Source organism: Andrographis paniculata, unplaced genomic scaffold, assembly GCF_009805555.1.
Source record: "Andrographis paniculata isolate CXL003 unplaced genomic scaffold, ASM980555v1 Contig32END, whole genome shotgun sequence".
Lineage (NCBI taxonomy): Eukaryota > Viridiplantae > Streptophyta > Magnoliopsida > Lamiales > Acanthaceae > Andrographis > Andrographis paniculata.
The window spans coordinates 6,451,069-6,477,126 of NW_026137565.1; the positions used below are offsets into that span (position 1 = coordinate 6,451,069).

General features: G+C 35.0%; 4 protein-coding genes and 2 long non-coding RNA genes across 8 annotated transcripts; 2 read left to right on the forward strand and 4 right to left on the reverse strand.

Annotated features, from left to right (window-relative positions):
- Window positions 1–308: 308 nt before the first annotated feature.
- On the reverse strand, window positions 309–2,549 carry LOC127247660 (glucan endo-1,3-beta-glucosidase 1-like). Its single transcript, XM_051269618.1, has 4 exons — window positions 2,056–2,549; window positions 714–1,982; window positions 609–636; window positions 309–513 (listed from the first exon to the last, which is right to left on the reverse strand). The coding sequence occupies exons 1-4, from the start codon at window positions 2,117–2,119 to the stop codon at window positions 372–374; spliced, it is 1,503 nt and encodes a 500-aa protein (XP_051125575.1). The 5' UTR covers window positions 2,120–2,549; the 3' UTR covers window positions 309–371.
- Window positions 2,550–3,721: 1,172 nt separating this feature from the next.
- Window positions 3,722–6,056, forward strand: LOC127247665 (uncharacterized). The gene is made up of 2 exons (XM_051269624.1): window positions 3,722–5,386; window positions 5,599–6,056. Exons 1-2 carry the CDS (start codon window positions 4,007–4,009, stop codon window positions 5,890–5,892), a joined length of 1,674 nt encoding a protein of 557 aa, XP_051125581.1. The 5' UTR covers window positions 3,722–4,006; the 3' UTR covers window positions 5,893–6,056.
- Window positions 6,057–7,055: 999 nt separating this feature from the next.
- On the reverse strand, window positions 7,056–10,499 carry LOC127247666 (autophagy-related protein 8d-like). 3 transcript variants are annotated; one of them, XM_051269626.1, is made up of 7 exons: window positions 9,855–10,499; window positions 9,217–9,507; window positions 8,960–9,022; window positions 8,276–8,331; window positions 8,143–8,195; window positions 7,556–7,674; window positions 7,056–7,471 (listed from the first exon to the last, which is right to left on the reverse strand). In XM_051269626.1, exons 3-7 carry the CDS (start codon window positions 8,994–8,996, stop codon window positions 7,383–7,385), a joined length of 354 nt encoding a protein of 117 aa, XP_051125583.1. In that variant the 5' UTR covers window positions 8,997–9,022; window positions 9,217–9,507; window positions 9,855–10,499; the 3' UTR covers window positions 7,056–7,382. The 3 variants fall into 3 exon arrangements, with proteins under 3 accessions (XP_051125583.1, XP_051125584.1, XP_051125582.1); XM_051269627.1 differs by lacking the exons at window positions 9,217–9,507; window positions 9,855–10,499 and adding an exon at window positions 9,147–9,165; XM_051269625.1 differs by lacking the exons at window positions 9,217–9,507; window positions 9,855–10,499 and having other exon boundaries at window positions 8,960–9,109.
- A 2,919-nt stretch (window positions 10,500–13,418) lies between these two features.
- On the forward strand, window positions 13,419–15,397 carry LOC127247668 (uncharacterized). The gene is made up of 2 exons (XR_007837906.1): window positions 13,419–14,006; window positions 14,284–15,397. It is a non-coding gene; the product is annotated as an uncharacterized LOC127247668 (long non-coding RNA).
- On the reverse strand, window positions 14,709–16,980 carry LOC127247667 (uncharacterized). The gene is made up of 4 exons (XR_007837905.1): window positions 16,735–16,980; window positions 15,843–15,953; window positions 15,198–15,346; window positions 14,709–15,061 (listed from the first exon to the last, which is right to left on the reverse strand). It is a non-coding gene; the product is annotated as an uncharacterized LOC127247667 (long non-coding RNA).
- A 5,084-nt stretch (window positions 16,981–22,064) lies between these two features.
- LOC127247935 (uncharacterized) lies at window positions 22,065–22,907 on the reverse strand. Its single transcript, XM_051270030.1, has one exon. It carries the CDS (start codon window positions 22,854–22,856, stop codon window positions 22,263–22,265), a length of 594 nt encoding a protein of 197 aa, XP_051125987.1. The 5' UTR covers window positions 22,857–22,907; the 3' UTR covers window positions 22,065–22,262.
- Between the last annotated feature and the right edge of the window lie 3,151 nt (window positions 22,908–26,058).

The following is a 26,058-nucleotide window of genomic DNA, read 5'->3' on the forward strand; positions in this document are numbered from 1 at the left end:
AGAGAGATATATAATTGGTGGTTTATATAGAGAATGGTTTGATCAATGTGGTCATTCGAAATCTATGGTGGAAGAAAAGATACAGGACAACTGCATCGTTCCAGAATGGTTCCCAACGCCATGGCACCTACCTGCATTGCAGATCAGATTCAGATTCAGATTCAGATGCCATCTAACCCTAATTTCAATTCAATTCAATTCCCTGTGATCATTCATGTCAGTTGCTCAACAACTCAATTACTCATCCATCTTCCATGGCAGCTCCAGCCCTCTTTCTTATTCGGTGAAAATCTGTTGGCAGGCATGCATCGTGATAATAATGGTATGTAATTAGATAATATTACATTTACACTTGGTATGAAATGAAATGATTAGGTAAGAAAAAGAAGAGCAGCAACAGCAAAAGCAAGGCAAAACAGTGAGCCTTTTACATCACTGCTTGTCACTCTATCATCTGAACTTGCTCGTGTTGAATTCACAACTTGCCTTGTCTTGTTGTTACTCACCAATTTGCTGCACAAACATAAGACATGGAATTGGTTGTAGTTTAGATCATATCCGTAAGGTTGAAAGAAAGAAATCATACATAACATTATTACATTACATACCTCCCAGGAAATATGCAATTCCCATGACCTGCGATCATCCCCACAACAACTTAGAAAATCATAATTGCAACAAAACTTCCATGATTCATCGATCAAACAACTTACTAGGATCAGATGTAGTGATCAAGGCAGCGCCTTTGAAGTCACAAGACCCCGAAATTCTGCTTTCCTTCTGGTAATAACTGTCGAATGCATACGACGCGTGGTTCTTGACGTTGTTCGGCTGGTAGCACGTCTCCCCCGGCTGAATCTGCGAGCAATTTGCCCTCCCTGGCCCGCACGCCCAATCCAGCGCGCTCTGCAACGTCTTCGTGTCGATGCCGTCGCTGGCGACGCAGTATGTTTGATTCGTCGTGTCGTTGGCCAAGAACGCGCCACTCCCGGATACATGCAGCAGGTAGACCGGAGTTGAATTCGCATAGAATAGTCCCCAATTTGCCTCCGATAATGGCAGCGATCTTAAGTCCTCGTTGAAGAGCTCGTATATGTAAACGCTGGGCGTTGTTTCGGGGTGCAATGGTGTCCCGGGCCTATCGGAAATGTGCTTGATCAAGTTCGAATTGTATGTATCGGCATTGTCAATTGTCGCGTAGGGCTCCTTGGAGTCGCCGGCGGACGGCCAGCCGGTCTCGGAAACGACGACGGCGACATCGGTGAAGTTGAGATTCTTCATTGAGAAGTATACGGAATCGATCATGGCGTCGAGGACGTTGGTGTAGTGCAGAAGAGTGTTGGGATCGACCATTTCTTTCGACGGCGTCAATGGCTTGAAGAGAGAGTTGTCCAAAGGGACGACTCCTTTGTTCTGCATAAACACGTAGTAAGGATACAAGTTCATCATCAATGGCGATTTGGTTCTCGACAGGAACTGCAGGAGGTTCGTCAGAACAGGGGCTAAGCTCTGGTTGAAGAAGGCCTGTGAAGGAGGGAATGGATCGAGAATAATGGAGGCGGAATTGGGGGTGGAGATTTTGATCTGCGTGTGCAAATTGGCGGCGACGAGGGCGCTGTAGAGGGACTCGATCGCCAGCATGAGTAAAGGGGCGGAGCTCGGGGTGGTGGTGAGGACCTCGTCGCCGACGGCGACGGCGGTGATGAGAGTGTCGGGGAAGTAGGCGGCGACGTTGCGGCCAATCCAGGCGGCGGCGGTGGCGTTGGAGGAACCGACGGCGAGGAGCTGGTTGTTCGGCACGCTGACGATGACTTTAATTTTGGTTTTGGCCAACGCCTTGAGAAGGTCGGCGTCGGCGTCGTACAGCCGGACATGGCTGATCTTCTGCACCTGCAGAAACGCCACCAGCTCCGGCGGGGAGACGAAGTTCGACACGGCCGTGCCGATGTTGACGCCTACAAAAGGCTCATCCTTGTCTTGCTCTGCAGCCAAAAAATATTAGCTGGTAGAGAGTAGAGATACAGTTAATTATTACGAACGATGTAATTACATTACCTGCAGAAAGTGAAGTGGAAGCAATGAGGAAGAAGAAGGGGACGAGCTTAATAAGAACATCCATTATAGAAAGTGACACAGGAGGGGCAGGGGCAGGGTCATCTTCTTGTTCTGGGAAACCTAATTTGAGCAAAATTGGGAGGTAAGGAACATCAATCACATCAACAGGACGTGAAAGAAAGCAACTTTGTTCAAGATTTGCAGTATCCGATTACAATAATTTCCCCGAAGACCGACAAGGAGATTGTTTGTTGAGATAAAATGGCAGTTTGGGTGGGTTTTGGTGCACAAAGTTTGAACAGTGTTGGAAAAGTAATGCCAATTAAAGAAATAGTATTAATGTAGAAGATGATTGAAATTGGAGCAATGAAGAAGAAGGGGTTCTCTTCTAGGATTCTTGTTCCAATTCCAGGCTGGATCTCTGAGGTAAAATTTGTCCTAAACGAAGTGAGCAGTGCGTGTCCTTACAGAGATCTGTAAAGATGGAAAGCAAGTGGGACATTTATGCCACTGAATATGACAAGTGCAGCAGCTATGGAGTCAGAAAGACATAACTAATGAAATAGCCCATAGTTTAACTCCAGAAAGCCATCTTCTTTCTTGGATGCTCTGTTTTAGTCTGATGCTTTTGGGGACACAACCATTTGTGCTAACCTTTTCTTGATCTCATATTCACAACCTCAAATGCTTAAGCAGAACTGATGGAACAAAAGGGCAGGTGGTTTACCTAAACTGTAAGGTCAATTGAAGGTATGACTAACTAATTCTTGATTTGTTGAGACAACAGGGGAAAATGGGTATGATTGAAGAGAGTGACTACTTCAAAAGGACAACAAATTTATGGACAAACTGTATAGGAATCACATGCTTAGTATCTAAGGTTGTTCCATTACTGGAGAGCATTTACAAAGGCCATCAATGCATAATTTCCTAGAACTTCTGCATAGCCAATATGCACATCGAATCGATCAATGAGAGATGACCATCAGCTACAACTTGAGAAGATCACAAATTGTCCGATTTGATTTAATGAAATTATTTAAATTGGGCTTTAAGAATATAGCCCAACTCTGCGCTACCTAAATCTAACAGACAGACCCATTTATGCTCGTCTTCAAACCCTTCTATATTACTGGGCTATTTTTACATCTCTGGTTAACAAATAAAAATATAGATTGACATGACTCAATCTGTCTGACAACTAGACCAGGACCACATAACGAACTACTTTCCTAAATCCAATACTCGATTTTTATGAATATGTATATTACTAATAATACATTATACATCAGTATCAATGTATATGCTGCACCAATCAAACCAAACAGGCGTGAAAAATGAATGAGAATCTATAGAATCATAAACAATAAATATTTTCTCAGAATCAGATGGTGAGGTTTCAGACTGGGCTGGGCTGGCCCGCCAGAGCAAGTCTGTTTCGGGCCCAGCGTTGACTCAATCATGGGTTGGCCCCACAAGCCATTACACATTGGGCCCACAAGCTGTATTAATCTTGTAGTAGCAATAGTATTGCTTATTTTCGTGTTTGTTTTTCTGGTGTAAAGTGGATTATCGATTTTTGGTAGTGACCCTCTCTCTCTCTCTCTCTCTCTCTCTCTCTCTCTCTAACTGTGTACAAAAATAGGGTGAAGTGAGGGGACAAAATCTGGCAACTCTCTGTGTAAAATGGATGTAGAGATCCCCACATTGGCCCATCTCTCTTCTCTGCAGAATTTTATTTTACCAAAAGCCGTGCATGGTTATTCAAGCTATTCTTGTGAAAAGACTGACCTGCCCCTCGAGTGCCCATTAATAATTAATACTGCTACCTTCTCTCCTCCTACTTTACTTTGCCATTGATGAATTGATGGATTCAGTTTCAATTAGCTGCTGCTTTTGTTTCTAGCGTTGGGTTGGGTCCGTCCGTACGTCGTCGTATTCAACCGTCGAGATGGACAGCTCCGCCGCCGCGGTTCGGCCGCAGGATTACGCCAACAGCGCCGTGCACTACGCCGTCGCGGTTGGAGATCACGCGGCTCTCAACAAGCTCCTGTCTACCCTCCCTAAATTGGCAGACATTAACCAGATTCGATCTGAATCGGAGTCAGTGGCTCAAGAACGACTGGCGGAGCAAATCGCCGCCGTCGTCGACAACCGGGAGAATTCTCTCAGAGAGACTCCGCTGCACCTCGCCGTCCGTTTGAACGACTCCGCCGCTGCGCGTGCGCTCGCCGCGGCGGGAGCCAACGCGTCGCTGCAGAACGCGGCCGGGTGGAACCCGCTGCAGGAGGCGATACTCCGGCGATGCCCGGAGATTGTGGCGCCGCTCGTTCAACACCACCATTTAGCGGCGTGGTCTAAGTGGAGACGGCGGCTTCCCCGCCTCGTCGCCGTGCTCCGGCGCATGCGCGATTTCTATATGGAGATCTCCTTCCATTTCGAGAGCTCGATCGTGCCGTTCGTCGGAAAAATTGCTCCCTCCGACACCTACAAAATCTGGAAGCGCGACGGCAACTTGCGCGCCGACACGTCACTTGCCGGCTACGACGGCCTCAAAATTCAGCGCGCCAATCAGAGTTTCCTCTTCCTCAACGACTTCAACCAGAGCAACAATGGCGACAGAGACATACCCCAAGGCTCACTCCTCATCCTCAACCACGACGAGAAGAAAATCTACGACGCATTCGAGAACGCAGGTAATCCATTATCAGACTCCGAAATTTCAAATTTCTGCAACCAGACCAGCGTTTACCGTCCGGGAATGGACGTCACAAAAGCCGAATTGATCAGCCGTACAAACTGGAGGCGCCAAGAGAAAACCGATAGCGTCGGAGAATGGAAAGCTAGGGTTTACGAAATGCACAACGTCACCTTCTCTTTCCGCTCACGCAAGGTGAACGCAGCCGAGAACAAAGACGATCCATTCTCCCCAACCTGCGTGTTACCGCTAGAAATCGACGAGGAATCCGACGAAGGTTTCATCGTCGCCGAGAATCCTCGATTCAGCGTCTCCAACGACCGCCACCGCCGCCACAGCAGTTTCGTCAGAGAAGAGAGGGAATTCGTGACGGTATCTCGGAAGAGCGTGGACATAATCCCCATCGATCGCCGGAGGCGGAGCACGGCGGACAGATTCATCACACCGCCGCAGACTAAGGAAAAGGAGTACGTGAAAAACCTCCGGCCGACGTTGTGGCTTACGGAACAGTTCCCGCTGAAGACGGAGGAGCTTCTACCATTGCTGGACATTCTGGCGAGCAAAGTTAAGGCGGTGAGGCGCATGCGCGAGGTCCTGACGGCGACATTTCCGGCGGGGTCATTCCCCGTAAAGGTAACTGTAGAACACATTACTCACTGCGCGGGGCCCACCCTGTCTTCTCTTCCCTTTCCCTTTGAATTCAATTCAATGCGCTTTTCATAACGCCCGCCCCTCCTTTAATAAGGCCTGTCCAAATTATTGACTCCACGTGTAACCATCTCATTGGCTCTTTGATTCCCATAATGTATTAATTAATATTTAAAATGTTTGCTTATTTGTCTCAGGTAGCCATCCCTGTGGTTCCTACAGTGAGAGTGGTGATTACATTCACAAAATTCACGGAGCTACCGCCGGCGGAGAGCTTCTACACTCCGGTATCTAGTCCGGCGCAATTTGGCGACGAAGAGCGCAGTGGTTCCGGTGGATTGTCGTCTTGGCTGAGGGGCGGCGTTAGCCGGCACCACCAGCCAAGTAGCCGACAGCAAGGGGATCCCTTCGCCATCCCGACCGGGTATAGCTGGAGCAGGTTCGACGACAAGAACAAGAAAACATCGAAGAAATCCAAGTCTAATAAATGAATATGTGATCAAGGTTTTAGGTTCCATATAGTGAAAAGAGAAGATAAGATGACGATGATGGAGTAGTGATTCTAACTTGGATTCATTTGTAAGTCACAACAAACAGTATTGTTCTTGAAAAGCATCAATCTGATGATTGATATATACACTATTTTCTATCCAAATCTGCGTTCTCCACTTTGCCTAATTGTATCTACCTGGAAAGCATACACTAAACTAAATAGGCCCCAGGTGGATTCTTTGACCATATTAACAAGTAAAGATAAGGGAAATCATATGAATTATATGATGATTATTAGTATTATTAATTTCTCCAAACTTTGAAGCTTGTACTTGAAGCTTGTCAGCTTGTTCCCTGTAAGAAACAATGTGGACTAGAATTGACCTCATAAAGGGTAATTGAGAGTCATCTAAAATGCTAGTCTGTCCAGTCCAATTGAAAACAAAGAAGGGTATGTGGAGAAAGCTGAGTCATGATTAGTATTGACAGGCAGGCAGGCAGTTTCACCAAAAAAAAAAAAAAAAGAATTAAAGAGATGCAAACCAAAGGAGTTGTTAATTAAAGACAGTGAGCAATGAGTTGGCAAGTTGGTTGTGTACACCAAAAAGGGGATTTGTTTAGCAAAAAATGACAACCTAACCACATGTACAATCTTCTTGATTACACCCTGTAAGCCAGAACATCTTCCTTTAAACTCTTCCAAGAACACAGTTTCACAAATCTAAAGGCTCTCACATCTGTAGAGCTAGGTAATCAAATCTCTTTCTCTCTATTCATTATTTCTTATACCTGATCAAATTCTTCTGATTCTTTTTCTTTCTCCTGTAGATTTTGCAAGTCTTAGATTGGATGGCAAGTGAAGGGCCAAGCTGGGCAGATCAATGGGGTGAAGGGGGGATTGGTGCCATAGGAGAAGACAAAAGCAAAGGTGACAAAGGTGCCGATCAAGACAAGAAGGCCACGGCCTCAGCCGGGTTTGGCAAGGCCAAAGCAGCGGCGATGGCAGGTGCCCAAAAGATGAAGAAGGGCACATCAATGGGGATTAAGTGGGTAAGAAGTAAATGCCAAAAGAAAACATCTACAACATGATCAGGGAAGATCATTGATATTTCAAATGAGTCTTGGTTGCCAATGAAAAGCTTTGTCTCTAGATGGGCTTATTTTTTTCACTTAACAATGGAGTTGTTCAAATTCTACATAAAAATGCACAAAATACCCAACCCTCAGTAGAACTAGCAAAATGCAATGAGAAACAGATATTCTGTGCCAAACATATAGTAAAGTAAATCAACTAATTGATAAATCATCAGTCTCAACAATGAAGTAGTGCTTGTAAATTTGCCAAAGAATGATTCAAAAATGTAAATGGTAGTCAGCTAGGGTCAGGCAAATATACCCAAACAAAATAGAATATGGATGAAAATTTACAGTTAAAAAAAAATTAAAAAATGCTATGCATATATACCCATATCTACGTAGTCCCGATTCCCTAACCAAATGTGTTCTCACCACTATAAGTCATGTAGATAAACCCATCTTCATCCTTGTGTTCCTCATAAATTGCAGACATCAGCATCCCTGGATCGATATTGAACACATTGTAAATTAAGAACGTGAAAGTCAATATATAGGACAATCCAACAACATAAACAGCCAACTCACCTGTTGGAGGCAGCATGTTATCGACAAATATGAATATAGCTTTCTCAGCACTCAATTTGATCCTGTTCCGGATGACATAAACAAACTGTCCAACAGTCCAATCAGTAGGAACAAGGAATCTGTAGAGACAGAAAAAGAACAATTAAGGTGCATTCATCTAGTCAATTGGAGCAAACTAGTGCTTATCCAACAATTCTATAGTTTCGAATTTCACAATACAGTTTATCGAACCATCCTCCACAAGACAGTCAAATGTTTATAGAAAATGTGCCAAAAGAATTTACAGAGCTCCTTCATAACCCATATATATGATTAAAAGTCCATCCTATCAAGACCCTCATTGAAACGAGGAATAGACAACAAAATAGACAGCATCGAATCCAACACATACATCTAAGATTTGACAGTAGAACCATGAGGAATAGATTCATTCAGTTTGTTACCACACCAAGACAAATTGTTCGTTAAATTACAGTTGAGAATTTACACCTACCTTCACTAACCATAAACTAACCATTAAGCATATATTAAATGAATACGAACAATAATGCATATATGCATACACAAAGAAACTTAGTGTCACTTACTCCTTCCTATCAATGTCAGGAACTTCACTTCCTGCTGCCTTCTCAATAATAAGCTGAAAAGAGATAAAATAGTAAAAAAAGAGGTTGGAGATTCAAGAAACAGATAACTACTTAATCAAAAAATACATCTTACTGGAACTCTATCAGAAAATTTCTCCCTGATCTGAGCAGATATTTCCCGTCTTTTTTCTGAGTGACGAAAACCAAATCATTAGCATATTCAGAAAATAAAAAGCCAGAACAAATACCACATTGTCATTGGAAGAACAACCATTTGATCATAGTATCTGCAACTGCAATTAAATCTCCTTCCCGCATAGATTATTAACAGGATGGATAGGAATTAAGCCCAATTTCAACACATGTTAGCGAATTACTAAATAAAAACACATCAAAGAGATAATCCACATTGGTTAGTGCACATAATTTACATTCGATCAAATAGTAATCTTGAGAAGCTTTCCATATCAGTCAGTTAAAACCGAAGCCTCAAAGGATCTTTTGAATGACATTAGCGAAAAACTTTTAAAAGATTACTGTAATGTAAAATACTCATGCAACGGATTTCTACAAAACTTGCAACAATGTGAAAACATAAATAAGCAATCAAAAATTAATAGTAAGAAACCAAATCCACGAAAGAAACAGTTTACTTCCTTCCCCAATTCATTAATTTTACTTTAACGAAAGAGGTGTAAGAAAAAGGTCATTGCTAAGGTCGGTTACACACCAACGAATCCCCAGGAATAAAGCAATGATTCATCGTCACAAAAGCGCCGGCATTAAATGCAAAATATTTAAATTTGCAAGAACGTACCAAAAGGTTTAGAGTGTTTATAAGAACTCGTCGCCATCGCAAGACTGGAAGTCCTATTTCTGTCTGCAAATTCGAGACATCGAAACAACATCAAGAACAAACCAGTAAAGGAACTTCTTCTGCTCTAATAAAATGCAGCAACTCAAAAAACACTCAAATCACAAACACAATCATATGGTCCTCCCACATTATTGTAATTCTTGCCCGCAAAGAAGAGTGAAACAGAGATTCACGCAAAGGGGTTTCTCCAAACTTACAGAAGAAGCCTGGAAGGACGAGCACGAGCACTTGATGGACGTCAAAATCAAGCAGATGAAAAAAAAAGCTACTTTAATAGCGACTGTTTTGAAGAAATAAATTAGGGTTTGTGACTTTGTACACGAAAATGGATGCATACATAAGATGATATTTGAATCAACAAAGAAACCTCCTTTCACCCGAAAAAGGTGGCTGGTTCAAATCTTGCATACGTACGGTACGACGTCGTTTAGCAGTTTCACGCGCGCTCTAGATTATGGATGAGATTTGCGAATTTTTTCTTCTTGTATCTGCTCAAAAAAAGTTAGTCAAATTTTGTTATGCGAAATTATATCGAATAATTTTTAAAATTAATATCTAAACTAACTCTAAATAAATTTTTTTTATCCGATTTAATTTTATATTTTTATTTAATATATTTGAACAGAGTGCGATAGAATAAGATTTAATTTTATATATTTTTTTAATATATTTGAACAAATGTGATAGAATAATACTAATTTATAGAATTTTATTGTTTAATTTGTATTGAATAAAATACGTAAATTATTTTTTTTAGACAAAAGTATATAAATATAATAATGCACTTTGGATAATCTGACCGAATTCAATAGCAATTAGCAGTGGCAGTACATACATGCACACACATATACATATACATATATATTATATGGTCCTCCTTCCTTCCTGCATCACGTGCACTGGCTACCTGCATCACGTGCAATGCAAAGTTAAGGCCCTAGCTCTACAAATATTATACATAAGATGGGGTATATATGGACCTCTGAATTATACAATTATGTAGTCGTCATTAATTTCATGTAATAAGGATTAATGCAGCAAGCAAGGTAGCCTAGCAATGGGGCTGGGCGACGTGGTCATAATGAGTCGGGACCATCGGCCGTGGTGACGCAGAGAAGAAGGTTGTGGAAGGGATGGCGGCAACAATAGGTGCAGAGAAGAAAGGTCCGAGGCTCTGTATATATTATTAGGAGATGCATTTTCATGCTTGTATGTGATATTCCGGAGTTGGACCGTTGCTACGCCAACTCCCGTGAATGAGTCGATGTCAGACCATACGAAGTTGAAGATAAGTTAAATGAATTGAACAGACCAATTTGCATATTTTTTTTCGAAAGCCCCACAGAAAGAAGTTTAGAATTAAGAATGCATATTTCAATGAAGACAGAAACATACTTAAAGGATTCGTATTGATTTGTGAGGCCCTCCTGGAATTCCGATATGCTTGGCTTCGAGTGATTTGTGAGTCAGAAGTGTCATATTATATGTTGGCAAGAAATATCATTGTGATTCGGCTGCAGTTCCTAGGTTATATATATATATATATATTCTATATACAAATTGGAGGATTTGTTTGGTTGGGTTTGGATTGATTAATGTAGGTTTGAAAAGTACACATATACATACAAAGAGCGTAGGTAATGTTTATATTAGTAAATTCAAGATTTAAGTCCAAGAAGAAATAAATTCTTTATTAGATTGTATGTTTGTCCATAAACAAAAAGCCACACCAACCACGCAAAGTCAACTATATATATATATATAATTTTATTTTTTGGTTGGTTTAGTTAGTATTATTTTTTTAACCCTTAAACAAAAAAATATTTCTTTCGTCTCAATTTAAAAGACCTTTGAAGTTTTTAGATTAAAAAATAATATTAATAATATCTTATTAGTTAACAAAAACATAAAATAATTTTAGTATTTTTGTTTTTTTAATTTACATCTAAATTAATTATATATCTAATAATATATTTATAATTTATATAAAAATATTTTGGTATTGATATTTAATTAATTTTATTATAATAAAAAAATAATTTTAGTAAAATAAACAAAATGATAAATATATATGTATGCATTGAGTTAAGACAAAGGAGATATTTTATCAAAATTTTTTTAATGCAAAATAAACTCAAAAATTAATTTACTTTAAAATATACTCACTCTGTCCTAGATAAGATTAACGCATTACTGTAAATATAAAAATTTATAAAGTATAATTACTAAGTAATTAAGAAATATATTAGTAAAAATAATTATTATTTAGTAAAAATAATTATAGATTAAGATAACTAAATAGTTTAATTAAAATTAAAAAAAATTTAAATTTTAATGATTAAAGTATATAATCAATTTTCCAAAAAAAAAAAGAACAAATCATGTGGAACCGAAAATAGAAAATAAGAATAAATTCCGAGAGTAACAATACATTGTCAAGTGATAAACTTGTACACATGGTGTGCTTTATTTGCATAATAATGGCCACTCAAATAAAAATATTCTCTCTCCTTATCGGGTGGTCCACTTTATTGTAAATACACAAATTCATGAAGAATATAATTACTAACAGATTAAAAGTATATTAGTAAAAATAATTATTGTATAATAGAATTAATAATAAATTAATATTAAGATAACAAATTAATCTAATTAAAATTAAAAATTTAAATTTAAATTTTAAAATAAAATTAAAGTGTATAAAATGACCAAATAAGTTAGAAATCAAAATAGAAAGATGAACTCTCTTATAAAATATAATATAAAAATATTATTTAAACAGGGAAAAAAAAAAACCCAAGCAGCCTTATGTCTATAGTAATTTAATGTGATCTTTTACGAAGAAAAAAAAATTAATAAATGAAAGATTGCAATTGAAGAAATAGAAAATGATGCTAAAATAACATAATCCAATTTACTTTTAATTTACAAAATAGTAAAACAATTCAAAACACCACAGCCAAATGGATCCCACAAAATGACTTTTTATTTAAATTTATATTATTATTTAATGCTATATCTCCTTCATTTTTTTTTTTTCCCAAAGATAACTCAAAAATACCACAACAGTTCGAAAATAATATTTAACACACCCTAAGTAATTTTACAGCATTGTACGCTCAAGATCATGACAATTCATAGATGCATAAAAGCCAGTGGTCCATTACATTCAAGAAACTTAAAATTTAAATGGTCCATTGGTAGCTAACACGCCCTTATTAAATCTTATATAAACGAATAAATAAACAAACTTAATTTTAAATTCATTCTCTACACCTTCACCTAGCATAAACAAATCTAAGATTTATATCATATATATATATATATATATACATGTTTAACACAATATATGTAATATATATATATACACAAAGATTCAATCATTAAACACAAATATTACTGTTTTTTATATTATCAATACAATTCTCAATACCTAACATTATTCATCCAAAAACACAAAATAAATAGTCATTTTCTCACAAAATATAACATCTAAGTCACTGTTTGAATAAAAAATTAAAACCAAAATAATACCAAGTACAATCCTAACATACCCATTTTTCTGTATTGTAATGATATTTTTCAACGTGCAAAATAATTCAATATACTATATACTATATCAATTGTCGCCTAAAGAAATATCCCAATAATGGCTCTTCACTAGTGACTGTTCTTACAATGGAAGTATTTCTTATTATTCATTTATGTGATTTGTTAGTATTCCCTATAAAAACTAATGACTACTACTTTTTTCATAACATCAAGTAAACAACCCAAAAATCATAAATAAATTTCCATCCGGAACACACTCATAAATGTATTACCATTTATTGATATCCACAGATCCCCTCAAAAAAACATATAGTATCAGCCAATAAATTTTCATTCAAATATAACATTTAAGATAGAATTCTTATTCAAAATATTTCAAATCCAAAATCACGGTGCAATGAATAAGCATGGATCTAAATTACATAACAATATATATATATATATATAGATGTAGAAAACAAGTGCAATAATAAGCACAGTAGTTTATGTTTGGTGACCTATAAATGCATGCATGCATGTTTTGGCAGAATATTATTATTAGTATTCACTCATTCATTAAGAGAAAGGAAACAATATAATGAGCAATAAGGAATGTGGTTTTAATTTGAAATTCAAAAACACAAACAGCAGTGATAGCATTGCCATACCTTTTCCTCGACCACATTAATGCACATTCAAGACTCCAGATTTGCTCCACTGACCTTTTTCATCGTTACATTGCTTTTGAGTAAATATACCCTCCTTTTTGTTGTTTTGGTTGTTGGCAAATTTAATGCCTGCTGCTTATACACCCCCCCCCCCCCCCCCACATCCCATCCCACCCCACCCCACCACCCCAAAACCTGTTCACAACACATCTATTTCTACAACACTTACATATCTATCTATATGTATATATAGTCCTCATGGGAAGGAAAGGAGTCATATTCTTCATTGAAACAAGCCTAGCTCTCTCTTGGTATCAATCAGTTAATAAATAAATCCCTTCTGCTACCTCATACGCCGGCAGCAATTTAAGTACTATGCAACCCCAGTACTTGTTTTTTCCGTGCTGTTTTCGATTCATAGTCTTAGCTACAAAGAATGTTGGTTGATAACCAAGTTCTACTCAAGAGAGCAGCAGCATGAGAGCAGCAATGAGGAAGCATACGAGATATTGGTGCGGTTCAATTAGAAAGCTGTGCTCCATGGTTATAGAGCTCGGTCATTTTGATTGAGCCGTGCCAATATCACGTATATATATATATATATACACACACAATACTACCACAGGTGTATATGTCCATGAAAATCCAAAATCAGGTGCATCAATCTTCTTTGATTTTGTTTCTTTTCATTCTGCTACCTCACTGTGTTTTTATTTCTCTATTTTTCTTTGGGAATACACAAAGATGGAACATGTATGCCCCTCACAATCAGATCCATGGACAAACAGGTACTACAAAAGCATAGCAGATTTATATAGTTACAATCCAAACTGTGTTTTGAGTTCTTGTGGTTCTAACTTCTAAACCAAGCTTGTCTACATTAGGCCATGCTATTGGTTACTAAATCTTCGACCCTATAAATGTGGTAGTTTATGAGATCATCAGTACACAGTAGATTCATGTAATACCAAGCTATCTAATATACAAAGTTGAATCGTATTATTACCACATCTATCTATCTATCTGTTATTTCCTTAGAGTTTTTAGATTGGATGCTGATTTCAGGAAAAACACTGGGGATGTGGTGGAAAAGGAAGGAGAAGAAGTCCATTTCACACAGCATTTAATTACTTGCCTCTACCTAAAGCTATCCTACTTTTTTGACCAAGCATTGTTGGTAGGTGGAACACTCCATCTTTTCTACCCCATCATTTAATGTCATTTCAAAGAAGCAAACAACAGTTTCCAAGTTGAAGTATAGCTCTATCATATTCTTGTTTCAAACCCCACAATTAAATAATTTAGCCAATAGTAAAGCTTTGTGAGTATAACCACCGTTTATGTATTCTAATCAGAGTCATGTATGACCCTGTGTGTATGACCTATCTTAGGTAGCTTCTAGATGTAGGCTTACGTTATATTTTCCTTGATTTGCACAAGATATGACAACATTAGATACATATATAATAAGTAAAGGTGAATGAAACATATAAGAAGCAAGGGAAAAGATATCCTTATCTGAGTGGAAAGATGATGTGTTAGTCTTGAGGCTCCACTTATGAGACATCATCATCAATGTCCTGTGCCCAAACAATCTCTTGAGTTTTAGTGTTGCTGATCCATGACCAAACACGATAGCCCCATTTGCCTAACACTTTTAATAACCACTCGAAAGCAACAGTTGCAAAAAGAAGAATCTTTATTAGATGCTTTAAACTGGAATTGTAATAATTCCATGGATAATTTCCCCTTGCAGTTGGTCGTTGAGATTTTTTCCCTGCTTTGATGGTGTGAATCTGTTGCTTCTCCACTGATGAAATGCTTAGGCATTACTGCTCACAGACTGCAGTAGAAATGTTGCATAAGGTGAAAATAGATATTATTGATGCAGGGGAATGGTAACAAGTGAAAAAGGATTCTGCACTGCAGTTCAACAAGAAGTTATCCAATTCAAGCTTTCTATTGGGAAATTTTATTACCCTGTTGTACCAAATAGACAAACTGTAGAAAAGGAAAAAGGACTTGTTATATCACAAAGAAATTCTCCAGCCAGAAGAGTGGCAGTGGCCACCAGGTTGATTGAGAGGTTCAAAATCACAAACATATTGAGATATTCTTTCACCAATTTCTGCATTTCAAACACATATTCTTGGAGTCAGGGTTGAACATCTAGGTAAAATCTTTGAAGAAAATAAAGCTATTTACTGAAAAGTGTAAAAAGAGAAGCAAAGCAGCACAATACTCAATAGGGAAGAGAATCTTTGAGAAAATGAAATGACACAGCCTGCATATAACACCTCTGGGATATTTGTAGAAGGAGTTGCTGCCTGGCAGTGGCAGCCATCTTAGTAAAAAACCAAAACACTACATTTGGCATTTTTAGTGTCATTTATACCTATCCCAGCATTGGCATCAAATCCTCTATTCCCACTTTCCTCTATTCCCTCTATACCCCAGCCTTTTGGTTAAGATCTAAGTGTCATTTATACTAGACTCAATTACATACGACTCCATGGAGTATCATCACCTCAACACATTTGAGGCACAATAAAAAGAAGTGAAATCACCTTCACATATCAAAAATCTATAACAAGTTAGCAGGCTCACTGGCCACAAGTGCATACCAGAGTAACTTCTCAGGTGCATGTAAAAAAAAAATTGCCTTTTAGATCTCAAATCAGCTGAGCCCTTGCCCAACAGAGATGCCAATGTAAGCATCAAAATCCAGTGAAGTCCTGTTTAGGAGAGAATTTATTGACGGATACAACAAGATGTATACTGAACGAAAGCATGTAAAACCAACAGACACACATTGATCACAGGAAGATGTCACATGAAGATATCTAGCCAACAAAAGTAGAATGTAAATCCAGTATTCCCTTCTATGTGTCCATGTATCAAGATATGACATTTGAATCACAAATTGTGTTCAATGAAATGAGTTAGCATGGCATTCCCTAAAATCAATAATAGTAATAGATTAAAAAGATCTTCAGGTCAACTTGTGCTTGTGCAGGGACAACAGTAAACCAATATGATGCACAGCAATGCCATTTAAATTATTTCAATGACAAATAATATCATCCTATTTTGTACAGAAGCGGAAATGAGATGCATAAATAGAAATCATATTGTAGGGAAAATATAATGGGCAAATTTACAATTCTATTTACATCATAAACACTATTAATCAAACTAATAAGCATACCCTAGCGACACCACCAATATGCGTAAATGCATTTTCTTCTGTCTTCTGCTTCAGTTGATTCATTCAGGCATTCGGCAGGAATAAAATACTTCTTTCCAACAACACCACATCAACAACAACGCGAACATATTATGCTAGATTCTAAAAGACACCAAATTCAATCAACTAGTGTTAATCCACTCAGAGACTACACAGTTCTGTCGTGATTATTGAATCTATACGCAGAATTTTAACAACAACGACACACAGAAATGAACATCATTTTTCTGTAGTAACTAAATATTGCTCCCTCATACATAAAACTTTACCATAAAATGCTGCGGAATTTATTCAGAAAAAACGGCTAGGGTGTAAGTACACCATTCGAAAGCTCAGCAACTGCTTAAGTGGATAAAATTTGAAAGATTCCCACAGTTTCACGCCATCGCCCGTTCTAACGAACCAGCATTCTCCATCTCCGAATCCTCGCACCGACGAATCCACCTATCCAAATCAATATAAAACTGGAATCTTTGCCTGCACAGTAGAAATACAGTACCCTTTTTATGCACTCAAAAGTATACCTACCCATACAAATACAAATACAAATAAAATTAATTATAAATTAATATCCAAATATTTATTTTTTAATAATAATAATAATAAAAATCGGTAAGAGAGAACCTATTGACAAGAGGATCAAAATATTAAAATTTTTATATATTTTTATAAAGTAATAAAATATTATTATTTTTAAATTTATTATAAAAAGTAAAAAAATTTGAATGGCACAGCGAGAGTATAAAATATAGTTGAAAGGGTTCATTTGAATTGATATCATCACCTTTATATTTTTAAAGTTATATATATATTATAAAATATAGGATAATTTTTCTGTCGAGTCTGGTTTGCAGGATATTAGATTCGGCCGAAAATTTAATCAATATGCATTTTCGGATAATCGCTGCGAATTTCCACGTCATCCCAAAAAAAATAATAATAGCATAATACAATTTACAATTTTATTTTTAAGGAAAATAAGATTTAATGATTGTTATACAAATTGATATACTTTGCTACTATAAAATTTGATACAAGAAAATAATTTTTTTATTTTTAAAAATAAATAACTTTTTTTTTTTGGACTATAAGAAGTTACGGTACATGTTTTGGGCCATAAGTTGGTTATGCATTGTTCTATGGGCCATAAGTTGTTCTAGACCACAAACCAATAAAAAAACAAAATTGTTTGAACTATCTTATAATAATAATAATAATAATCTTTATGCATTAATATATTTTGTCCATGTAAAATATCTTAATAATTGTCCGAATGATTGTATGCATTATTTTATCCACCAATGTTTTCGAAGTATACGTTAATTAGTCATCTATCTTTCAACTTAAAACTTTACTTAGTGATTTCATCAATACTTTGTAACAAAGTTTATGTGTAATGTAAAAAAAAAATAAAAAATAAAAAATAAAAATAAATCGTGTGGATATAATCATAACGAGCTTAACTGATTATATATATATATTAAGACAAAAATTGATTTTAAATATTGATGTTACACGTGAATTGTAATATCGGTGAAATCGTAAAATGAATAACCAACTTAACTAGAAAGTTTTGATATAAAAATTAATACAATCCGACAAATATTTATTTTAGAACATTATTGGCGTCAAACGAGAATTATAATACAAATAAAGTATTAAAACTTATAACAACAATAACAAACATTACCGAATCTTTTGATATAAATATGAATACAATCCGACAAAAATTAATTTTGGAACATTGATGTCACACTTGAATTGTAACATCAGTTAAATAATGAACTGAATACGGAACTTAACTAAAAATTTTAACATAAAAATTAATACAATTCGACAAATATTTATTTTAGAACATTGACGTCAAACGAGAATTATAATACATATATATATATAAAAAATATTAAAACTAATAACAAACGTTACCGAATCTTTTGATATAAATGAATACAATCCGACAAAAATTAATTTTGGAACATTGATGTCACACGTTAATTGTAATATCAGTGAAATAATGAAATGAATACCGAACTTAACTAGAAGTTTTAACCGTAAAATTAATACAATCCGACAAATATTTATTTTAGAACATTATTGACGACGTCAAACGAGAATTATAATGCAAATGAATTAATAAAACTAATTATAACAATAACAAACATTACCGAATCTTTTGATATAAATATGAATATAATCCGACAAAAATTAATTTTGTAACATTAATGTCACGCGTGAATTGTAATATCAGTGAAATAATGAAATATTGAATAACGAACTTAACTAGAATTTTTAACATAAAAATTAATACAATCCGACAAATATTTATTTTAGAACATTGACGTCAAAAGAGAATTATAATACAAATAAAATATTAAAACTAATAACGAGTGTTACCAATTTTTTTGATATAAATATAAATACAAGCCGACAAAAATTAATTTTGAAACATTGATGTCACGCGTGAATCGTAATATCAATGAAATAATGAAATGAATAACGAACTTAACTAGAATTTTTAACATAAAAATTAATAGAATCCGACATATATTTATTTTAGAACATTGACGTCAAACGAGAACTATAATACAGATAAAATATTAAAACTAATACCAAACGTTACCGAATTTTTTGATATAAATATGAATACAAGCCGACAAAAATTAATTTTAAAATATTGATGTCACACGTGAATTGTAATATCAGGTAAACAATTAAATAAATAACGGAATTAACTAGAATTTCTGACATAATAATCATTACAATCCGACAAATATTTGTTTTAAAATATTGACGTCAAACGAGAATTATAATACAGATAAATTATTGAAACTAATAACAAACTTTACCGAATCTTCTCATATAAATATGAAAACAATTCGGAAAAAACTTATTTTGGAACATTAATGTCACACGTGAAATGTAATATAAGTGAAATAATAAAATAAATAACAAACTTAACTAGAATTTTTGACATAAAAATCAATACAATCCGACAAATTAACATTTGTTTTAGAACATTGACAGAATTATAATACATACAAATAAAATATTAAAACTAATAAGAAATATTACCGAATCTTTTGGTATAAATATGAACACAATCCGCCAAAAAATAATTTTGGAACATTGATGTCACTCGTGAGTTGTATTATTGGTTAAATAATAAACTGGGTAACAAACTTAAGTAAGATTTCTAACACAAAAGCCAATACAATCCGACAAATATTTTCTTTAGAATATTGACGTTAAACGAGAATTATAATACATATAAAATACAAAAACTAATAGCAAAATTTACTTGAATCTTCTAACATAAATATGAATGTAATCCGACAAAAATTAATTTTGAAACATTAATGTCACACGTGAATTGTAATATCAGTTAAACAATAAGATCAATAACGAACTTAACTAAAATTTCCAACAAAAAAATCAATAGAATCCGACAAATAGTTGTATTTAGAACATTACATCAAATGACAATGCTAATACGAATAAAATCCTAACACTAATAGAAAAACATATTGAATTTTCTGATATAAATATATATTTACAGTTTTGAAAAAAAAAAAGAATAAAAAATGAAAAATCGTTCATACTTATAAGACATATTTTATGAACATATTTATTGTGATTCGTATGCTATATTTATATTATATTATTACAAGCCTTGTCTTGTACCGTTATTTTGGAAATATATTATCTGTTCATATTTGTAGGAATATTGTATATGACTATATTATTTGTTAAAATCAATTATAATATAGATTGTGAGAGATTATATTATGTTAATTGCAAATAATATGTTGTCTATAATTATATTATGTATTATTTATCAGCACACAATATGATATCAATATTGTATTGAATTATAAAATTAAGAATAATAAATTATCAATTACTTTATATTTCATGTGTTGACTACCAATATTTAAAATATTATCAACACTATAATGATTTTTTTTTTTTTTATCTTCCATCACCGATGTTATATAGTTAAAACAATAAAATTAACAAGTCATCTTGGATGTTAAAGGAATATAATACATTTAAATGATTTTTTTTTTTTAATGTAGTAATAATAACAAAAATAAAAAGAATTATAGAGTCCAACAAATATTAATTTTTGAACATCTACAACACCTCCAAGTCAATAATTACTCAAATATGATGTAAACATTAATATAGTAAAATACTTAAAAAAATGATAATACTTGGATGTTATAACATAAATATTAAATAATCCGACAAAAAGTTATTTAAAAATCTATAACACACGTAAATTATAGTATTTAAGAAAACAACATAGTCGATAACAAATTATCTCAAATTTTTCTTATATAAGCATTAATATAGTGCGACAATAGTTAATTTCAGACATCTATAACACGTGTTACTTATATTACAACAAAGTCGATAACGAACTAAAATCGAATCTTCTCATATAAACATTAATATAATCCGACAAAAAGTAATTTAAAAATATTGACAATTCACGTGAATTATAATACTAACGAAACAACATAATCAATAGCAATCTATCCTAAGTCTTATGTTATTACTTTTAATATAATCCGACAAAAAGTTATTTAAAATATCAACAATAAGTACACGTGAATTATAATACATAGATAACATAGTAAATAGCAAATTAGATCAAATCTGTCTCGCATAAATGTTAATGCAAACCGACAAAAACTAATCTAAAACATTTACAACGCTCGTGAATAACGAACTATATCCAATACTTTGATATAAACATCAATACAAACCGACAAAAAAAATAATAATAATAATAACTTTTTACCATTATTGTTTTATGTTCGCATTTAGATAACACATTAAAATAAAAATTTCTAATTATAGAATTGGATCACGTGTATGATGACATGGTATCGAATCTAATTTTAATATAAATCAATTAATCCAACTATATAAATCAATTTAATATATATATATATATTTTTTATATATTTTACATGAAAAAAAAAATAAATATAAGGGTGAATACAAACAAACACACAAGTCATTGAAAAAATAATAAAAGAGTAAATTGTGTAATATATATATTTATTTTAAAAAAAATATATTGTGTGTAATAATAAGAAGCCTGATGTATTCTGTTGTGTACTGTAGCTATTAAAGAATATAAAAATAAAATAAAAAGAGGAGGCAGCCGCAATATGCCAAAAATAGAAAGGAAAGTAACTAAAAGAAACATACAAACGAATAAACAAACAAACGCACCGACACCACCACACCACCTAAAATTTGAATTCACGGTGACCCTACCCTACCCCCTATCCCTACCCCTACCCCTACCATACCCTCGTTTTTTCCTCATGCTGATGGTGATGCTGATTTGGAATTAATAATCATTTAATTATCCAATCTGGATTTTGGATTAATTAATAATTAATATAATTGAGTCCAACGTTAATCCATGCAATTATTGCAGGTTTTATTGTAATTATCCAGACAGTGAGTCTGCATACCCAAATTTAAAAAAAAAAAAAAAAAAAAAATGGAAAGGAAGAACAGGAAGGAGTAAGAGCAGTACTGAAAGGGCAAACTCCATTGATACAAAACATGCATCGTCGTCGTCTTCATTCGACGGATCGAAACAGCAGAGAAATAATTAATCGAAAAACGATACAGACAGACAGACTCTCACAGACAACAGACAGATAGGACTCTCACAGACAGACTCAAAAACAGACATACAAAACAGACAGACATAAAAAAAAAACCCTTTCTTTATTTCAGCGGCGACGGCGACGGCGGCGGCGGTGGAGATTTATTTCGTCGGGGGGTCCTCGAGAAATCCAGTTTTGTAGAGAATGGCGTTGCGGACGTTGCTGAGGTCTCTTCCTTTCAGGGTCCTTCCAATACCCTCGCACATGGAGTACGACATCACGCGCCGACGGGCGTATCTCTTCTGTAAGAACACGTGCGGAGGGACCATGATCTCCTCCTCGTTTTCTTCCTCTCCATCCTCGTCTTCTTCCTTCTCCTCGTCTTCTTTCTGCTTCTCTTCCTCGTCGTCCTCGTCGCTGTAACGGAGGAACTCAGACTTGATGCGCGGCGCGCCGACGAAAAAGTCGTCGAGGCGGTTTCGACGGGAGTAGGGTGGGCGTAGGGTCCTGGACCCCGGGATGTCGATGGGGGCCGACGGGATGCGGCGGGGGATGAAGCTCCGGAGGCCGGAGGGGGGTTTCGGGATTCCAGCTCCAGGGAAGTGGCGGCGGAGGCATCGGCAGGAATTGGCGGCGGTCTTACCCCAGAGGATCTCGTGCTCCTGGAACTCGAACTGGTGAGTGGCCGGCAATGCCGCCGCCGCCGCGATCGCCGCCGCCGCCGCCATTTCTCCATTGCTGTGACCTGCAGCCATTGCAAAAAAAGTGATGAGAGGAAAACAGTAAGAAGGGCAAAATTGGGAACTTTGACGGGATTGTAGTGAGGAGGGGTTAAGGAAGAAGGGTCGCTATTTATAGGCGAAAAAGAAGGGGCAGTTTGGAAAAAGAAAGAAATTTGAGGATTTCTGTGAGAATAAAATCGGGGAATCTATCTGCCCTAATACTACTACTACTGCTGCTGTGCTGTCAGTAAAATGAAAAGCCCTTCCAAAATACCAAAACAAACCTAAAATTTTATTTTTTTTTATTTTTATTTTTTTTAATTCCAGTAACCATAAAAGGGAATGGGACAGCAGAAATTGTGTGAAAATCCCAGGAACTACTACAAACTTCCAAAAAAAAATTACAGATATCAAGGTCTGAAAAAACGAGGCTCTTGCAGCAGTAGGGAGAAAAGGACAAACCCCAGAAAGGATGGATGATGCTGCACATGACATAGGAAGTTATCATTGACACCCAAAACAAACAAAAAAGAAAAAATAACAAGAAGAAGAAGAATCGGTAAATTAGAATTGAAAGGAAGGGGGCCCTAAGAATCCAAGTTACAAACTATTATATAGATGTTCTCTCTCGTGTACTTATTTCTGAACTTTAACCTTATTTGTAATTGTAATAATCATATCCATTGGTATCTCTGAAAAGTATAGTAGGGCATAGATGGAGAAAGGTACAAGACGCCCACAGAAAATTACGAGTCTATTTTGGATAACCTTTTAGGGCTTCTGAAACAGACCGCCAAGATTCGATTTTTATCCCTTTTTTGGGTAAAATGGAACAAGTTTCTGGAAATGGGGTTTGGTTTTCTTGTTTTTGTTGCGTATGTATGATTTTAATTTTGGCTAAAATTGCAAAACCGTGGGCGTAGGCAGTGTATGGTATTGTAATGTATTACGTAGGTAACCTCTTGGATCCTACGCAGGGTTGAGGATACGTGTAGGAAATTGGGGCAATGGAGTCCGATCCTGCGAGCGGTGGGTTGTAATAGGGCAAGATGTTCGAAAACGATTGGGGGTTTGTTTTGCTAACCTCACTTGGATTTTCTGCAAACCTTATCCCAAGAACAGATTCAACCTCTGCAATTATACTCTTACCTCCCAACCTACACTGTCACTCATCCACCTCCACGTACCAAATCGACATTAAAGCAATGCAGTTGCACTGGCAGTGGCAGTTGCACTTGCAGCAGTGTTAGAGAGCGATTGAGAGAGAGAGACCACAAATTCACAATTCACAAGTGTTTGTTGCAATGGGGCATTGAGATTTGTAGAGAGAGAGAGGGGAAAGTGATGAGGTCTGTATCTGGTGCACCATCTTGTTGGGGTTTTGTTTTCTTGAATTTATTGATGATCTGATGCCTGAAATGGAACTCTGCAGTCTAACAAACTAATGAAATAAACACTCAAAATTTTGCAGCAACTCAGAAATTCAGTTGCAGTATTCATGGAGAAGATGAATAGCCAGAGAAAGGGGTTTTCTGATCAGATTAAAATCATTAAATCATCAGAATGATCGATGCCAGTGGCTTCTCTGTGTGTAGACATACACTGCAATAAGAACCTCCACTCATTAATGGAAATTGGCCCCCAAAAAAAAATTGCATCTGGACACACTCGAATACATATTTGTTTTAAGCACACAAATGGGGAAAGGGAAATAATTATTTTGTTACATAGGAAATTACATGTGGAAGAAGAAATAGTTAGACTAATCATTGGTGAAGCTTTTGCAATTTTTGTATACTTAATATTGAGTTCAGATCAGTCTCCCTGTATGAGGATAAAGAAAGAATAGTGTGTTCTTCACTAATATTTTATGTGAAAATTTCTTCAAGTGATATTTGTAATTGTAAATTGATCCCAGGTACGAAAATAGTGGGTTTGTTTTGCTTTTTGCTTGAGGTTTAGGTCTTTATTTGGGCTTTTTTTTTAAATAATATTTGATATGGTATTTAATAAATATACATATGTATATATATATATATATACATATATTTAGTTACTGGCAAATTAGGACCGACTAGACAAGTACCACGGTCACAAGATCCACCCTACACCACCAAATCATTCTTTACCAGACTAATTTTATTATTAATATATACTTGAATAATTTGATAACTAACTTGTAGTGGTCTTTGTATCCAACCAAATTGCATAATTTTTGTAAATGAAGAGAGCATAATATTATATTCTCGATTAATTGTGATACAAAGTAAGAATATTGTGGCAAATATATAAATGAGTTAATTAAAGAATTTTTTTTAGATAAATCGAATAAATAAATGAATTTGAAATATTTTTAAATAAACATGTAAAGCTGAACATAAATTAGTGTAAGAAGTTTTTGCTAAAAATTGTTTGACAAGACAAATCACACTGTGTGAACCATGACAGACAAGATCTGGAAGTGCTAGAGTTTGATACCATGTCGGATGTAGAATAACCGACTCACCAATTCGAACGATTAAGAAAACGTAATCATTAATTTATATATCCGCAAATAGGAGTGTTCAACAAAAATATTAAACTTAAAAACACAAAATAACAAATAATAATTATTTGATGTAAGGTAAATGAATGTAATACTTTGAACAAAATATATATATTATTTTAATAAAACTTAAGTATTGAATGTAAAAAATAAATAAAAAATAAGATAAAAATAAAAATAAAAAATAATGAACATTAAAAACATAGTATTGAAAATATAGCTAAGAACAGCATAAAAATAAGGTTTAGACTGATGTAGGTGTGTTCGGATGTAGAGGTGGACCTAGACGGGGGCAACGCGCCCCTTCACCCATTTTATTTGATCATTTCTTTTATATTTATTTTTTAAAACATGTGTATATCTAGAATAAAAATAATAATTGAAATGAAAAAAATATATATTAAAAACCTTTTATGTAAGAATCTTTTTAATGATAAATTTATTTATCAATTTCGAAATATACAAAGATAAATATTTACCAATATATAGGGTAATGATGTTGGTTTAGCTTTTTATTTTGCAATTATTCCAAAACATGACAACAAGAAGAATAAAATTATTGGAAAACAAATAGACATATTCTTTTATATATATATAATAAATTATATTATTTGTAACTTCAAAAAATTAACCCTTTTTTTTTTTTTTTCTCAAATGCTGATTCTGCGACCATTAGCATTGATTGAATTC